Raw genomic sequence first — 19,350 nt, forward strand, 5'->3', positions numbered from 1 at the left:
AGGCTGGCTCAAACAGCACTCTGGTTTGTGAACTGTATCAATAATTACATCGAGAACTTTTGGGTTGTCTGGCGTCGGGTAGCAATTTGAACAATTAAAATGGCTAAGTGCACAATAACATAGGGCCTACCTTCATGTCCAAATCCTCCTTGCTTCCAGGATCCCGGGTCCAGATCACGATACGAGACGACACTTGTAATAAATCACAATAACTAATCAATAGATCACTTTGCAAAAATCGACATTACGAGAGGTGAGCTGTTCAATTGGCTGTCAATCGACGACTGGCCACAATTATGTTTTGCGCATCACCGTATAATTGCCCCCTCCACCACACAACGCCAGACAAGAAAGGGAAGCATTCATAACGTCCGAACAAGGATGGTTGATAAAGAAGCCTAAAATAAAAGATTTCCATACCTGGGTGAAAGAAAATTATTTTTATTCAATTAATGATTTGGTTTAATATTGATTGATGTTGTATGAATCTTAAATTCAGCTTTATGTATATCTTTAATTTATTGTTATTTCTTAGAATGGAATATTTAGTTGGTTGAATGTTAATTACTGTTAGCCTATATTATAATATTGTAGGATCATTTTATATATTAATATTAATGTATAAGTGAATAAGTTATATTAAGACTCCACGTCGGCGTACAAGTTTTCTTTTGCCGACGTGTAGCACAAAGTTGTCAATTTCCTTTCAGTTGTATTCTGTATATATTTTTGTGCAATAAACGATTTGATTTGAAAATAATCTCTATGAGTTGCAGTTGATTCCTGCTATTTCATTTGAAAAAAAATGCCGGAAATGCTATACGGTACCTGAACTAGATGTGTCCCAATAAATATTTATTTATACATTAGATCATAAACAAATCATACAAATGATTGAGGGAGGAACAAAAGGCTAATCATCTTGAACTGTTCCATTCTCAAATTTTGATGGAAATATTTTTAAAAACGTGGGCTATGTAACTCCAGTCTATCATGAATGAATGATAATGGAGAAAATATCACTATATTATTACTGTAATAATCATGAAAAATTGCAATATATTCAGGTATCGTGAATCAATTATGATTACTGTATCGGAGAGCTTCAAATCAAACACATTTATATCTAGTACATAAGTTTTGATCAGGTAGGTCTATAACAAGTAAAAAGTGGAAAATAGAAAACTACTGTAATATGGAGGATTGCAGACTTCACTTATATAATAAATAATTGAATAAATTCATTTTTGGAATATTTTTTAATTTGTAATCTGTGTTTTGTTTGTATTGGATTGTGAATTGGAGTGTAACTAAATAATATGGAAATGACATGACTTATCATTTGGATTGTGAGTTGTATAGGCTTAATTAGAATTGGAACCGTATTGGGTTTTAGCCTGGATCACTTACCTAGCAGTTGTGTGATTCTAGATGATTGGATAAGTGAATTCATACGGTTATTTAAGTCATAAACAACGTTGAAGTCTATTAATAATTAATATTGAGCTCAAGAGCATGGGTGATATTCAATTCACAATATTCTCTTACACATTTTTGATAGCCTCCTCAAAGAAGATAATTATGCCTATTTTTTGAAAAAAAAAATGTTCTTTGGAATGTATAATCATTTTGACGATTCGTTTTCAATCTCAGACTCAAGTAAGTATAAATGATCAATTTAGAAGATACTAATTATAGATTTATTTTACTTTTTGTGTAGTTGAGAAGTTGATATTGTGATAATTATCCATATTGAATGAAAAAAGACTAAGAAATTGTCAAAAATCGCAGATTTATTGATACTTGGAAAGACCGGTTTCGGTTATTACACCATTGTCAATCTCTGATAAACATCTCTCAGTTTATCAGAGATTGACAATGGTGTAATAACCCAAACCGGTCTTTATAAGGGCCGGGTTTCCGAGCTCGGGATTTAGCTAAGTCCTAGACTTTAAACAGCTGGAGTCAGAAAATTGGTTTTCCAAAACGGGGCGTAGTCGCAGCTTTTATAACAGTAATTGTAGTTTTTATTTTCTCATTTCCATAATATTGGAAACGTTTTTCCTTGACGAAATTAGACATTTCTAAATCATTCAAAATAGCTGAAATTTAACACTATTTTCTCTTTATTTCATTTTGTGTTAAATTTTCTAGTTTTTCGAAATTTAATTCAAACGTGACTTTGACAATGACTGCGACTACGCCCCGTTTTGGAAGACCAATTTTCTGTTTTAAATCTAGCACTTAGCTAAATCCCGAGCTCGGAAACCAGCCCTTAGTATCAATAAATCTGTGGTTTTTGACAATTTCTTAGTCTTTTTCATTCAATATAGATTAATTTATTCTCCATTTTATTTGCAGCTCATGCATCAGACGTTGAGATGAAGAAGACGACCAATCTGGAGACAAACATTCATGGTTTGCACAAGTATTCCAATTACAGCATAAGAGTATTGGCATTCACAAGCAGTGGAGAAGGCGTTCAGTCACAGCCAGTTTATTGTATGACTGAGGAGGATGGTGCGTTCATCAACTTTTGCTGATATAATCAGTTAATTAACGAAAATAATAGTTTCTACTGGTTTTTGCTGTTCTCTGGAAGGTTTAAATCTTTCTCGGATTCAATTTAACAAGTATATATTCAGCTTCCAATTATTGAAAGGTTCAATTAGTAAAGAAAAAAAAATGTTTAGAAGTTTATTTTCAGCTTTCAATTCTTTTCAAATAATAGACGACCTTTTTGCAGTACAACTATGTTGATAAAAGCATAAGCAATGCAAATTATTCCTAACCAATCTCTATTTCAAACAGTATAGAGGATGTACGAGATATTATAATATCAAGCTTATTTCAACAATGGATATAGCCTACCTACTAAGTAGATCAAACATGAAATTGACCAACTTTTCATAGAAATTCAAGCACAATCAAGTAACAGCTTTGAATCAATAATTTTCAGTTCCTGGTCCACCAGGCTTGATCAAAGCGTTAGCTATGACGTCAGACAGTATCCTGGTATCTTGGACTAGACCGCGAGAGCCGAACGGCATCATAATGAAGTACTTCATCTACATTCAACATCAAAATAAGGTAACCCACACTCTCAAACATTCAAGAAATATAGGCTCATATCAAAACTAGCCGTCAGGCTCGCTTCGCTTGCCATATCCGTCTAGCCAGGTGCTCCGCCCCCTGCACCCCTGACTGGATCGTCCAAAAATATCATCAGCGGGCTCGCTTCGCTCGCCTGCATTTTTCATTTGAGCATGCTTCATTCCATCAGAAAGTCAAAGTAGGTACTGAGAAAACGCAGAAAAGCTGAGAAAAAAGTTGGAAGAACGCTGATTCTGGGCGTATCTTTGGCGTTATTTCAAATCCCTTCTAATTATTATTAAACTGCGCATGCGCAGGTACAGGGAAGTTGACATTATGAGTAGCTCTTCATTTATTAGAGATTTTACCAGTTAAAGTGAATAATTAAGTGTTTTAGATTTTATCATACTAACCAAATAGTGCCGTTCAATATTATAATCACACTTGGACCCTGTGAACTGTAAGTAAAGACTTGTGATATCCACTTTATTCGCGATTGAGGGTTTCTAACCTCATTTTTAAACTGTGACAAACTGTTTTTCGGCAGTGTTCTGTTCTGATTGTCTGTGCTTGTGTATACTGATTAAGGAGGGAGAGAGTGATAGATTGATTGACAAGCGACTGAGAATACTGCTTGTTTTTGCTAGAGACTAGGCTTTTGCTCTTATCTGGCTGGTAATTTGATGAGCGGCCTTTCTGTTTCTATCTATAGATATAGACTGGCGTAAATTGTATACTTGGTAGCCGGAGTTTTTGGTTATTTTGACAACGGAATGTTAGTAACTTTTGATTCCGAAACAGCTAATCTGAACTGACCTACGCCAACGATAACTACCGTACGGTAAACCGGCCGCGCCAATACTTAAATATACGCACCGGGTCACTTTCTCTTCGTATTAATTTACTTAATCGGAAAAGAATTTCAATTTTGCTTATCTTTGCGTGTGATTGTCTGCTACTATCCTTGGTCTTTTCCAACTCTTTCCTTCCACGGGCTTCCAAATTGTTTCCTGCCTTGAAGGCCCTCTTGGCGCTGTTAATCTCCTTTGACTCACTCTTCCTTTGACTCTTTTGATAAGCATAATCAAAATTCTATTGTTTTTCCTTGTATGCGAATTAGCTCTATACGATTGAAACAAATAAACAGTCAATGAATGTGAAATCGAGTAAGATTAATATGAAATCGACAATAGAAAAGAGCAAAACGTCAAAGGGCAACCCTGCTATTTTATATAATAATGTTAAATTTAGAAAAGGATCTTGCACAAGTAAAGGTGATATTACCTGGCGTTGCCTTGTCAAAAACTGTTCTGTATCGATAAAGACAAATAGCAGTGCATCTATTATTCGAGAAATTAATGGGTCGCATACACATGATAGTCTGGCTATATCATCTATTGAAACCGACGAGGAGTCGCTGCTATTATCTCCGTCTAATGTTGGCAAAGAGATCAATTTCAATGATTCTAATATTTGTGATAAGTCTCAAACAACCCATGAATCTGCCTTGGAGCTTGAGAATCTACAGTTGAGAGATAGGATAAAAGTTCTCGAGGAGCAATGGAGTGCGGCGATCAATCGTTCGATGGAGCTCGACTTTCGACTGATGGAGGTGTCGGCGAGTGAATCGCGAGTGCGGGCTGCGGGAGTTGAGAGTGAGGAGACGTCTTCTCGTGAGGCTACACTTATGGATCGGATTAGTCATTTTCTTAAAAATGAACTTCTGACTGATACGGATATGGACTGTTATTGTAACTATTTGATTGATTCTTTTTCAGGTAAAAATTATGTTGTTCTACCAGCGATAACTAGCATGATAATTAATGATAAAAACGCAGATTTATCCTTCCTTGAGGAAATTGTCTATAAAAATGATATAATTGCTTTTGTGGTGAATGATAATCAGCCTTCCAGTACTAGGGATGGTTGGTGTGGTTCACATTGGAGCATTGTGCTGTTTGATAAAATTGGTAAGGTGTTTTTTAAGCTGGACTCAATGGGTGAACTCAATGATAAATATGCGGAGGCTCTGATAGGGAGAGTAAGTTCGATTTTTGATTCAGATAGGTTGGCTTATATACCTTGTCCTCGCCAGAACAACAACTATGATTGTGGAGTATTCGCCCTGTTTTTCCTTGAGGAAGTGTTCAAGTTTCGTGAAAAAAACAGTATAACTAATTTAACAGAGGTCTCTCTTTTGATTCTAATTTTAATGCGGCCAATTATAGATGGAGGATTCTTTGTAATTTATGTCAGATACTGAAACCAAAAACAATGTCTAGCAAGTCGTTAGGATTACTAGAATGTAGAAATTCAGAAAATACTGTTCAGGGTACGGCACAAATTTGTAATGACATTCATAATAATTTCTCAGTTTCTAGACAGGTAAGAACTTCTAAAACTAAAAAAAGTTCTGTTGAGAAGAAATTAACAAATACTGATCTTGGTAAGCGGAACAAAAATAAGATTAAAATTTTCAGTGACAGTCACGGTCGTGACCTGGTTCACTATCTCAACAGTGTGGATTCAGGCAAATCTAATTCAGTCAGTGGGTTTATTATGCCGGGTGCAAAATTAAGCCCGATTGACCGTAATGTTGAAAGTGATTGTGCTGATATGACCAGTGATGACCATGTTGTGCTAATGGGAGGGGCCAATGATGTATATTGCAACCAGTCTGCCAAATTTTTGAGAGGTCTGCTCACTGTTCTGCAGTTGTTGGTATTCACTAATGTTTTAGTATCTACAATTCCAGTCAGACATGACCTGCCTGACTGGTCTTGTGTTAATGTTGAAATTAGAAAAATAAAAAAATTGTGTGGGAAATTTAGTAATGTGAGGGTTATTGATATCTCAGACCTGCAAAGAGATATGTTTACCAGGCATGGCCTTCACCTAAATAGGAAAGGGAAGATGGCACTGGCTGATAAGATTGACAAATTAATGAAGTGTTCAGTTGATAATAGAAGAGTAATTGAACTAGGGTATGGAGAATGCTACTCGGAAAACTAATTGTTGGTCCTGTTGAAATCTTTCGCGATCTACCAATTTCTAAATGCAAAAAACAGGACCTTCAGAGAAATTTAATAGTATGGTCACTGAATATTCAATCCTTAAGAATGAAGCTTTTTGAACTGGAGGCTATTATAAATAAAAGGGAAGTTGAGGTAATCTGCCTGAGTGAGCACTGGCTAAGAGAGGAGGAAATTTGCTTCTATGTTCCTCAAAATTTTGTTTTGGCTAGCTTCTATTGTCGACGTTCTCCTTATGGGGGTTCTTCGATCTTAGTTAGAGAAGGACTAGATTTTAAACACATTGACATATCATCTTATTGTTGTGAGACTAGTTGTGAGGCGTCAGCTATTAGGCTTAACAAATGGAATGCCCTAGTAATAAGTCTTTATCGTACTCCAAGCTCTAATTTTGAAGAGTTTATCACTAATTTAGAGCGGCTATTAACATTTGTTACCAATAGGATTAAAGGCTTCAAATACCTAATACTGGCAGGCGATTTCAATGTTGATATAATAAAAACCCTAGAACCTAGTACTCAACATTTCTTGAATTTGTTGAGATCATTCGATTTATATTGCGCAAACTCTTCTCCAACTAGGTTCAAATCATGTCTGGATAATGTAATTAGTAATGTTTCTGCTGCATACGTTCAAGTCTCTCAATTAGAACAGGGTTTGATATCGGACCATGCGGGTGTTTGTGTATCTTTTAATCTAGAAAATAAGCTATCATCTCCAAATAAGTGCAATGAAATTGATGAAAGCCCTGGAAAAACAATTTCTATCAGGTTATTTTCGGAGAAAAAGTTGGATAATTTGAAACAGTCTCTTGTGAATGTTTGTTGGAAAAAAGTTTACAAATCCAATAATAATGTAAATGAGGCAGCTGAAGCTCTTTTAAGTATTGTAGTGGAGTGTTTGAATAGCAGCTGTCCTAGATTGTCATTCGAAAGTAGAAGCAAGAAAAAATCTGTGACAAACTGGTACACACCTGAACTTGGAAAATTACACATTTTACTGTTGACATCCTACAGTAAATTTAAAAATACTTTAAATGAAGATGATAGAAAAATTTATAAGAATGTAAGAAAGCTTTACCGAAAAAAGTTGATAGAAGCCAAAATAATAAATAATAGTAAATTTATCGAAAAAGCAAACAATAAATGTAAAGCTGCATGGTCGATTGTAAAAAAAGAAACTTATACTGAAACCTTCAAGAAGCCAATTACAATCCCTCCTGACGTTTTGAATGAGCATTTTTCTAATATATCGAATACAATGCAAAATGAGGTTCAGGAACAAAGTGAAGCATCATTTTTAGAATTTTTGATCAAAGCTCCTAAATCGAAATATAACTTTAAATTGAAGACAGTGGATATGATTTCTGTTAAAGCAATTGTGAATAGAATGAGTAACTCCCGTAGTGAAGATTTCTATGGAATTTCTAATTATTTAATTAAAGAGATAACTGACGTTATTCTGCTTTCCCTCACGTTTATTATAAACCTGATTATTGTCATGGGATGCTTCCCTGATTGTCTGAAGTTGTCCAAGGTCACACCTGTTCTAAAGAAAGGAGATCATAATGACCCTTCGAACTACAGACCGATTTCTCTCATACCTATTATCAGTAAAATTATAGAATGTTGCCTGCTTATACAATTATATGAATATTTCATGAATAACAGCTTATTGTATCCCTACCAGTATGGTTTCCGACCTAATCACTCCACAATTGATGCGGTTGAAAAAATTGTGGACCTAATCTTGCAATGCTTTGAGGAGAAATGTATGGTAGGATCCAGTCTAATAGACCTGAGCAAGGCCTTTGATTTGGTTTCGCATGAGATATTATGTAAAAAACTTGAATATTATGGTATTGTAGGCAAGGAGCTAAGTCTCCTAAGAAGTTATCTTCAGGGTAGGAAGCAAAGGGTTATCATAGATGGTAAATGTTCCAATTTCTTGAATATATATGCTGGTGTTCCACAAGGATCGGTACTTGGACCGTTTCTCTTTTTGGAATTTGTAAACGATTTTAGCTTCAATGTATCGGGTCTTTCCGTGATGTATGCTGATGACACCACCTTAATTCAGTCAGATGTGAGCATAGAAAATATCAATAAGAAGCTTGATGGATCTTTGGTACAATCTAAAACATGGTATTCAACCAATAAGCTTAAGATAAATGAAGAGAAAACGGAGAAAATAATATTTCAATTGGGACACTCAGCAGGTCTTGACAAAGAAGTTTTGAAACCAGTGAAACTTTTGGGTATAATCTTGGATGCTAAACTCATTGGGAGGAGCATGTTGATGGTCTATGTAAACGCTTAGCCAGAGTAGTATATCTTCTGAGGCGACTGAAAAATTCTGTAAGCTCTGATACAGTAATGATGACATATTATGGTCTTTTTCACTCTCATTTGGCTTATGGTGTTAGAATGTGGGGGAACTCGACAACACACAAGAGAGTCTTCATATGGCAAAAAAAAGCTATTAAGGCTATCCTAGACCTTCCCCAGAGAGAATCATGTAAGCCACACTTCATTAAACATGGTATTCTGACCTTGCCATCTTTATATATTCTATATAATGTTATGCATGTGAAAAAAAGATTACAGAACTTTCCCAGACACAGTGATTACCATACCTATAATACAAGGAATAAAGAAAACATTGTTACCCCTAAAATAAGACTGACCAAGAGTTTGAAAAGTCACATGTTTTTACAATTCGCTTTGTTTAATAAGTTGCCAGTAAATGTTAAAACCCTGCCTGTTAATAGATTTAAAAATGCAGTTAGTTTGATTTTAAAACAGAATGGTTACTATTCGGTCGACGAATATTTAAAATCATGATGATGTTTGGTGCTTTGAAATGTAGTAAATGTTAGTGTATAATCAGTAACAGTGTGGTTTTCCAGGTGTTTATCAAGTACCATACAAAAATAATAATAATTACAATAGCCTGCTTTTTTATAATATTTTATTGAATTTTTAAATATTTTGATAGTATTGTATTGTAATGTTTCCTGACTTATATTTATTATTAAGTATATTTGAATATGACTTTTTATGTGTATGTTTGTATTCTAAAGCTTTACTGCATATTGACACTGCCTATTGCGATTAATTTTGTACAACGGCAATAAAGAATTCTTATTCTTATTCTTATTCTTATTCTTATTATTATTGTCTCCTTACTGATAAATAAGTAATAAATAAGGAATAGATATGTTGAACTAAAAACACACCGACTTTGTCAATTCTTCATTTTTGATTTATGATACAGGATGGCTACACATGCCACATCGTCGAACAGACTAAGAACTAAGATTTTTTTATTAAATATGGTTTTTTTTCAGGACATAATAAAAGAAGTTGTTTACGGCGACAAAGACCATATGTACGAATGTCGTCGGTTGAAAGACTTTCAAAGATACAAATTTTGGGTCACCGCTGCAACCAGTGTTGGAGAGGGTGAACCAAGTGTGAAAATTTCCCAATCTCCAATATCAAGAGGTAGGTTTAGTCAATAATTTATTTCTCATTGAAGCTTAAGCCTAGGTCTCTCTGAACCACGCAGCGTCATTGCGTGATGCGGGATGCGCGATGACGTAATCACGCTAAAGTCTGCTGCAGCTATTGCTAAGGAAGTGTTTTCTCTGACTTCTCGCGCGTAATTCTCTGTGATTCCCGCCAATTCAGCAATGCGTGATCCCTGTGCGCGACGCACTCAAGTCTGGGATCCCAGAATTTTGCGTGGCAGGCAATAGTTATTTGCCAGAAGTCGCCATTCCACCTCCTTCATTCCACCATCTACTAGTGATAAGACGTGTTGTTAACAGTGGCGTATCCAGAAAAAAATCATGGGGGAATCATAACATTGACGTAAGAAGAACCTAAACTTTTGGGGGTCACCGGGGGGCGTGGGGTATTGAATATCCTCCACAAAAAGTGATACTGTGGGCTCTCCCCCGGAAAATGTTGATGATATATCTTCAAATTAGTGCGATTTCCACTAAAAAATAAAATTTCATTCAAGGTTTTTTTTGTTCAAGTTGGCCTAAATTTTCTGCATTATTTCGAAATATTATGTTTTTCTTATACTGTTATGCAACTCTCACCAGCGGGCAAAGATTTTCTTTTTGCTGGTGATGCCTGGATTTTATATTTTATTTTAATTGAATAAAATTAAATATATGTATGAATAATTATGTTTATTTATTATATATGTCATATTATTAACCAACATTAAGTTGGCTCTCCACTAAAATATTTTTGAAATCTCTCAACGCCATCGTTTTGAGCTCGTTTTGAGCTGATTTGAGCAGCTTTTATTTCGTTTTGAGCACCCACCGTTTTTGAGATATGACGTCTCAAAATTGGAGAGCCAACTTAATGCAGCTCTCCACTTTTCGAAATCGAAAAACTGAACACGCCATCGTTTTGAGCTCGTTTTGAGCTGATTTGAGCAACTTTTATTTCGTTTTGAGCACCCACCGTTTTCGAGATATGACGTTTCAAAAATTGGAGAGCAGCTCTCCACTTTTCGAAATCGAAAAAACAAACATGCCATCGTTTTGAGCTCGTTTTGAGCTGATTTGAGCAACTTTTATTTCGTTTTGAGCACCCACCATTTTTGAGATATGACGTCTCAAAAAGTGGAGAGCCAACTTAATGCCAGCTCTCCACTTTTCGGAATCAAAAAAGTGAACACGCCATCGTTTTGAGCTCGTTTTGAGCTGATTTGAGCAACTTTTATTTCGTTTTGAGCACCCACCGTTTTCGAGATATGACATCTCAAAATTGGAGAGCCAACTTAATGCCAGCTCTCCACTTTTAAAATCGAAAAAGTAAACACGCCATCGTTTTGAGCTCGTTTTGAGCTGATTTGAGCAACTTTTATTTTGTTTTGAGCACCCACCGTTTTCGAGATATGACGACTCAAAAATTGGAGAGCCAACTTAATGCCAGCTCTCCACTTTTTGAAATCGAAAAAGTAAACACACCATCGTTATGAGCTCGTTTTGAGCTGATTTGAGCAACTTTTATTTCGTTTTGAGCACCCACAGTTTTTGAGATATGACGTCTCGAAAATTGGAGAGCTAACTTAATGCTAACTATATAGTAAATCAAAAAATCAATTATAACTCCTGAACTAGAGTTGCTCAAAACGTGGAAACTGCACAAGTGTAAAGGTCTATGAGAAGCTACTCTCAGCAGAAATTGACGTTTTGAGCCATCACAGTTCTCAAGTAATTCCCACTCATAGTATGTACCATGTACTATATGGTAAATCAAAAAATCAATTAAAACTCATAAACCAGAGGTGCTCAAAACGTGGAAACCTGCACAAGAGTAGAGGTCCATGAGAAGCTACTCTGAGCAGGAATTGACGTTTTGAGCCATCACAGTTCTCAAGTAATTCCCACTCATAGTATGTAACATGTACTATATGGTAAATCAAAAAATCAATTATAACTCCTAAACCAGAGGTGCTCAAAAAGTGTAAACCTGCACAAGAGTAGAGGTCTATGAGAAGCTACTCTCAGCAGAAATTGACGTTTTGAGCCATCACAGTTCTCAAGTAATTCCCACTCATAGTATGTACCATGTACTATATGGTAAATCAAAAAATCAATTATAACTCCCAAACCAGAGGTGCTCAAAACGTGGAAACCTGCACAAGAGTAGAGGTCTATGAGAAGTAACATTTAGCAGAAATTGACGTTTTGAGCCATCACAGTTCTCAAGTAATTCCCACTCATAGTATGTACCATGTACTATATGGTAAATCAAAAACCAATTATAACTCCTGAACTAGAGGTGCTCAAAACGTGGAAACCTGCACAAGAGTAGAGGTCCATGAGAAGCTACTCTCAGCAGAAATTGACGTTTTTAGCCATCACAGTTCTCAAAAAATTCCCACTCATAGTATGTACCATGCACTATATGGTAAATCAAAAAATCAATTATAACTCCTGAACCAGAGGTGCTCAAAACGTGTAAACCTGCACAAGAGTAGAGGTCTATGAGAAGCTACTTTCAGCAGAAATTGACGTTTTGAGCCATCACAGTTCTCAAGTAATTCCCACTCATAGTATGTACCATGTACTATATGGTAAATCAAAAAATCAATCATAACTCCTAAACCAGAGGTGCTCAAAACGTGGAAACCTGCACAAAAGTAGAGGTCTATGAGGAGCTACTCATAGCAGAAATTGACGTTTTGAGCCATCACAGTTCTCAAGTAATTCCCACTCATAGTATGTCTCCTGTACTATATGGAAAATCAAAAAATCAATCATAACTCCTAAACCAGAGGTGCTCAAAACGTGTAAACCTGCACAAAAGTGGAGGTCTACGAGAAGCTACTCTCAGCAGAAATTGACGTTTTGAGCCATCACAGTTCTCAAGTAATTCCCACTCATAGTATGTCTCCTGTACTATATGGAAAATCAAAAAATCAATCATAACTCCTGAACTAGAGGTGCTCAAAACGTAGAAACCTGCACAAGAGTAGAGGTCCATGGGAAGCTACTCTCAGCAGAATTTGACGTTTTGAGCCATCACAGTTCTCAAGTAATTCCCACTCATAGTATGTCTCCTGTACTATATGGAAAATCAAAAAATCAATCATAACTCCTAAACCAGAGGTGCTCAAAACGTGGAAACCTGCACAAGAGTATAGGTCTATGAGAAGTAACATTCAGCAGAAATTGACGTTTTGAGCCATCACAGTTCCCAAGTAATTCCCACTCATAGTATGTACCATGTACTATATGGTAAATCAAAAAATCAATTATAACTTCTAAACCAGAGGTGCTCAAAACGTGGAAACCTGCACAAGAGTGGAAGGTCTATGAGGAGCTACTCTCAGCAGAAATTGACGTTTCGAGCCATCACAGTTCTCAAGTAATTCCCACTCATAGTATGTACCATCTACTATATGGTAAATCAAAAAAACAATCATAACTCCTAAACCAGAGGTGCTCAAAACGTGGGAACCTGCACAAGAGTAGAGGTCTATGAGAAGTAACTTTCAGCAGAAATTGACGTTTTGAGCCATCACAGTTCTCAAGTAATTCCCATTCATAGTATGTTTCATGTACTATTTAGTAAATCAAAAAATCAATTCAATTTCTGAACTAGAGGTGCTCAAAACGTGGAAACCTGCACAAGAGTAGAGGTCACTGATGTTTATTTATTTTGAATTTCCACCAGGATATAGGAGTAAGCCCTTGAATTTATATTTCTTTCAATTTATTTGATTGGTTTCATAATATTAGAGGTTTATTGTATTTAAAAAAGAAGTAGAAGGTTATTTTGAAAAAGTTGTATTATTTTCTTTCAATTTTGTATGAACAAAATATAGTTATCAGTTATCAACCGATTAATTCAAGTAATAAATGCCGATGAATAATAATTGATTCCTTCAATAATTGTAATTCTCTTAAAAAATTGCTGATGTCCGGTATTACAAAAAACATTGAGAATTCGAAATCAGAACTTTCCCATCAATGGCCAAGTTTTACAAGCCGCGAAAATTGCTGAGTACAAATTGACTGAACTGAAATTGGCTAACCAGCAGAGAGTCGCTCCACTCGTTCAAAACGCGACTGTGCATAGAGCCTTACATGGTAAATTTTTTTTCATCCAGTTTTACTGTTGGTAGCACTGCTGTAGAAGCAGATGTTCATTGCTCCCCTCCCACTCCCTTCTGTGATGATTGCAGCAACTATGCCACTATTATGCAACTATTGCATTCAATAAGTTTCAGTCTCAGGTCTCAGTCTGAGACTCTGAGTTGAGCAGTGAAGCAGAGCATACATACGTCTTTCCTGTTCTGATAAAGCAATTTCTCAGCCTACCTTGTTCTCTAACGCACACTTGAGAGGCTCAACATTGAAAGCTCAACGGTGAGTGTGATTGGGCTATAGCCTATAGGCTACGACGATTATATTACATTGATTCAAAATGCCAAAACAGGGTACAGTTCCGGTCGATGAAATTCACCAATTACTGAATGACAATGAAACTATTTTTTCAATAGAAAAGTATCCCAATATCCCACCCAGAAACGATTCTCTTTGGACTGAATTGAGTTCCTTAATAACAAATGTATACAACGTTTCACCAAAAACAGTTCATCTGTGGTTCACGACTAACCGATATGGACTGCGAGATCGGTTCTGGCCACAGGACTACCACTATGACACTGATTCATCTGAGATCGGTGTCTCAACAAATTATTACGATGACAGTCTCTCTGATAATGACAGTGTTGAAATGAAAGATACAAAGGAATTTTCCATACTACTAAGCAAAGACGAATGGCTACAACTCTATCCAGAGTGGGTTTATCACAGAGAAGGCAAATCAAAACCCTGTCGAAGAAGATTAGTGCTAAAACGCAACACATGGACAAACATGATAAATAAAAAAATATTCAACAGTTTGCGCCTTCCTTGCTGCTTCAAATTCATTTGTAATCGTGTAAATTCAAGTGGAAATGTATTTGTCTACTTCAAAGCAAAGTGTACCTACTGTCATTCTATTTTGGAAGGTAAATTATATGATGAGCCAAAACGAGAATTTGATCATTTGGAAATAATGATGAAATACACAGGCTTCTACAAAAAGAAACATCCTATTCTAAAAAAGAAAACTGACTGGATTCGATAGAAAGAAGGTTGCAAAATCACAATTCAGTGCAACAAAACTTCAAAAGGACATGGCGCACGCTCTACTCTTGTGCAGGTTTACACGTTTTGAGCACCTCTGGTTTAGGAGTATAATTGATTTTTTGATTTACCATATAGTGCATGGTACATACTATGAGTGGGAATTATTTGAGAACTGTAATGGCTTTAAACGTCAATTTCTGCTGAGAGTAGCTTCTCATAGACCTCTACTCTTGTGCAGGTTTCCACGTTTCGAGCACCTCTGGTTCAGGAGTTTTAATTGATTTTTTGATTCACCATATAGTACATGGTACATACTATGAGTGGGAATTACTTGAGAACTGTGATGGCTCAAAACGTCAATTTCTGCTGAATGTTACTTCTCATAGACCTCTACTCTTGTGCAGGTTTCCACGTTTTGAGCACCTCTGGTTTGGGAGTTATAATTGATTTTTTGATTTACCATATAGTGCATGGTACATACTATGAGTGGGAATTATTTGAGAACTGTGATGGCTCAAAACGTCAATTTCTGCTGAGAGTAGCTTCCCATGGACCTCTACTCTTGTGCAGGTTTCCACGTTTTGAGCACCTATAGTTCAGGAGTTATAAATGGTTTTTGATTTACCATATAGTACATGGTACATACTATGAGTGGGAATTACTTGAGAACTGTGATGGCTCAAAACGTCAATTCCTGCGCAGAGTAGCTTCTCATGGACCTCTACTCTTGTGCAGGTTTCCACGTTTTGAGCACCTCTGGTTTATGAGTTTTAATTGATTTTTGATTTACCATATAGGTCATGGTACGTACTATGAGTGGGAATTACTTGAGAACTGTGATGGCTCAAAACGTCAATTCCTGCTCAGAGTAGCTTCTCATGGACCTCTACTCTTGTGCAGGTTTCCACGTTTTGAGCACCTCTGGTTTATGAGTTATGATTGATTTTTTGATTTTCCATATAGTACAGGAGACATACTATGAGTGGGAATTACTTGAGAACTGTGATGGCTCAAAACGTCAATTTTTGCTGAGAGTAGCTTCTCGTAGACCTCTACTTTTGTGCAGATTTACACGTTTTGAGCACCTCTGGTTTAGGAGTTATGATTGATTTTCCAATTTTCCATATAGTACAGGAGACATACTATGAGTGGGAATTACTTGAGAACTGTGATGGCTCAAAACGTCAATTTCTGCTGAGAGTAGCTTCTCATAGACTTCTACTCTTGTGCAGGTTTCCACGTTTTGAGCACCTCTGGTTCAGGAGTTTTAATTGATTTTTTGATTTACCATATAGTACATGGTACATACTATGAGTGGGAATTACTTGAGAACTGTGATGGCTCAAAACGTCAATTCCTGCTCAGAGTAGCTTCTCATGGACCTCTACTCTTGTGCAGGTTTCCACGTTTTGAGCACCTCTGGTTTATGAGTTATGATTGATTTTTTGATTTTCCATATAGTACAGGAGACATACTATGAGTGGGAATTACTTGAGAACTGTGATGGCTCAAAACGTCAATTCCTGCTAAATGTTACTTCTCATAGACCTCTACTCTTGTGCAGGTTTCCACGTTTTGAGCACCTCTGGTTTAGGAGTTATAATTGATTTTTTGATTTACCATATAGTACATGATACATACTATGAGTGGGAATTACTTGAGAACTGTGATGGCTCAAAACGTCAATTTCTGCTGAGAGTAGCTTCTCATAGACCTTTACACTTGTGCAGGTTTCCACGTTTTGAGCAACTCTAGTTCAGGAGTTATAATTGATTTTTTGATTTACTATATAGTTAGCATTAAGTTAGCTCTCCAATTTTCGAGACGTCATATCTCAAAAACTGTGGGTGCTCAAAACGAAATAAAAGTTGCTCAAATCAGCTCAAAACGAGCTCAAAACGATGGTGTGTTTACTTTTTCGATTTCAAAAAGTGGAGAGCTGGCATTAAGTTGGCTCTCCAATTTTTGAGTCGTCATATCTCGAAAACGGTGGGTGCTCAAAACAAAATAAAAGTTGCTCAAATCAGCTCAAAACGAGCTCAAAACGATGGCGTGTTTACTTTTTCGATTTTAAAAAGTGGAGAGCTGGCATTAAGTTGGCTCTCCAATTTTTGAGATGTCATATCTCGAAAACGGTGGGTGCTCAAAACGAAATAAAAGTTGCTCAAATCAGCTCAAAACGAGCTCAAAACGATGGCGTTGAGAGATTTCAAAAATATTTTAGTGGAGAGCCAACTTAATGTTGGTATATTATTAAGAGTTTGTAATATTTCTAGAAATATTCCAATTGGCAATAGATTAAATTGAAATTGAAATTATTATTTCGATTTCCCTTTGAAAATGTCATAGGCCTATGATTCTTTTATTGAATAACAATAGAATGGAATGGAATTTCACTAGTAATCCAATTGTTTCAAAAATAATAATGTTTTAGTGACCCGAATAGGCCAACTCATTAATAGATAGCAAACTATAATTTCAGCTCAAATTTTTATACATACTTCAACACCATAGTATAGGCTTAGTTTCAACTTTATTCATTCACTATTTTTTCAATTTTTCATAATTTTGTCAAATTTCACAATACATCCCCATATCCCCCCTGGATACAACACTGTTTATTATATAATACAACTGTAACTATGGAATCCAATGTTGCATTGAATCCAAATTAATCCAATAGCATTGTCAATACACCAAACCAAACAGCCAAATTAGCCATTAGCCGTTTTCACACCGATTTCTCGCCGACACAACAAGACAGGACAGAATTTACTCTGATGGACAGTATTAGTTTTCATTTACAAAATTCATTATCCTCTTCGTCCAGCATCAAAACTACAGCAACGTGTCATACATCTATGTTTTCTATGACTGAAAATATGATCGCGCGCTGCGAGGTTGGTGCTAGAGAAAACACCAGCTTTTTTATCACGCACGCGTAATTTCCGCGTTTCACTGATGACGCATCACGCAATAACGCTGCGTGGTTCAGAGAAACCTAGGCTTTATTATTACTTATTATTGCGTGATTAATGTGGATGATGGGAATTCTATCAAGCGGTTCATTAACAAGTAGTAGTTTATCCCAATGAGGTACCGTACCTCCAGTATTACTATTGTTGAATCACTCCGAGAAAACATCAATTCTAGTCTAGATTTAGATACAGTATGCGGTATCAATTTAGTCTTCTCACAAGAATACACCCCTGAGTATTGTATTATTAATTGAAAATATCTATAAAGTATACAACGTGTCCGATGTCTATATGATAGTAGTAATCTACATTCATTAATAGTAGGATATCATGATGCAATCCATATTTTTCCCTCTAGTGCGGTGGTGCATGAAATCACCCAGAGAAAACAATGAAAATTTGAGAATAAAAATAATAAATCGGTCGATTAACAATCAAAATAAAGGGTTAACATGATAGAATAGATGAATCAATAAATTGATAGTCAAGTAAACAAACAGATGAATGAATCAATTTATTAATGTATAGGTAATTTAATTGTGATGTTTTAGTCCAAATTCCCGTACATGAACAGAAGTTTGATGCCGCAAATACGGTTTCATTTTCAGTTCCAGCCAAAATCGCATCATTCTCTAACACTGTGGTGGCCAGTGTTGGTTCAAGAGTGACTCTGAGCTGTCACATGGTCGGCCTGCCGGCACCTGCCAGGATGTGGAAAGGACCTGGTGGCTCAGAATTACCTAAAGACAGGTGAGAAGTTATTCAAAGTCTTCATCTATCGAAAAACGCAAGTTCACCGTTGTCCTCGTGAAATAGAATCGTCAATATTAGACATTCATTTGTAAAAATGTCACTCATTTGGCAAATTACTGGAGAGTAAAGACAAATATAATGATACTTGAGGGTTGCAGTTCTTTTTATAGAAATTGAGACTAGCAAATTGTAAGAATGCACTATGAATTTGATTGCATTAGATGGTGAACGATGATACGGAATGACTCTTGGTGTGATATTTCAACATGATAGTACTATTTCATTGCATTTTAAATATACTATCCAATATTTCACATTCATTATCATTACTCATTGAAGAAGTTTCCGACAAGCAGTGGCGGCTCTTCAGGGGCAGCAAGTACAGCCGGGCGTACCAAGTTTTTAAAAATAAAAATATCAATACAATTATCTAGTTGAAGAAGGAAAATAGTGCGATACAATTTCAAATATTGGTTTACTTAATAAAACATCCTTATATTTATTTGAGATCTTAGAATGAAGTGTAAATTCAGTGAAAAAATATAATACAATATTGCTGGTACATTACTGCTTGCTGGCAACACTGCAAATGCATTTTGGTGGCAGCACTGTTCAAAAGATGACTATTGCTGCCAGGTACAGCCCAATGTCAACTCCGACTAGCTGGCAGCACCTGTGGCTTGGTTGCCATGACAACGGCTTGCTCACTCCATAGCTTCAGTGTGACTAAAAATGATGACTCATAGCCCAGGTACTGCCCGCTTATCGTAGGTTGCCTCTTGGCTGCACTGGGTCTATCCTCATTGCTATAGGTATTTGC

The 19,350-nt window shown here is 36.2% G+C and overlaps 1 protein-coding gene across 1 annotated transcript in view; it reads left to right on the top strand.

Moving 5' to 3' along the window:
* Window positions 1-19,350, top strand: part of LOC111056679 (Down syndrome cell adhesion molecule-like protein Dscam2) — a 262,768-nt gene that overhangs the window by 200,333 nt on the left and 43,085 nt on the right. Inside the window, exons 19-22 of the mRNA XM_039421737.1 lie at window positions 2,362-2,520; window positions 2,960-3,090; window positions 9,475-9,631; window positions 18,386-18,527. Coding sequence (XP_039277671.1) covers window positions 2,362-2,520; window positions 2,960-3,090; window positions 9,475-9,631; window positions 18,386-18,527 — 589 coding nt within the window. The remainder of the gene's footprint in view (window positions 1-2,361; window positions 2,521-2,959; window positions 3,091-9,474; window positions 9,632-18,385; window positions 18,528-19,350) is intronic.

The sequence above is a fragment of the Nilaparvata lugens genome, chromosome 2 (assembly GCF_014356525.2).
Source record: "Nilaparvata lugens isolate BPH chromosome 2, ASM1435652v1, whole genome shotgun sequence".
NCBI classification, from domain to species: domain Eukaryota; kingdom Metazoa; phylum Arthropoda; class Insecta; order Hemiptera; family Delphacidae; genus Nilaparvata; species Nilaparvata lugens.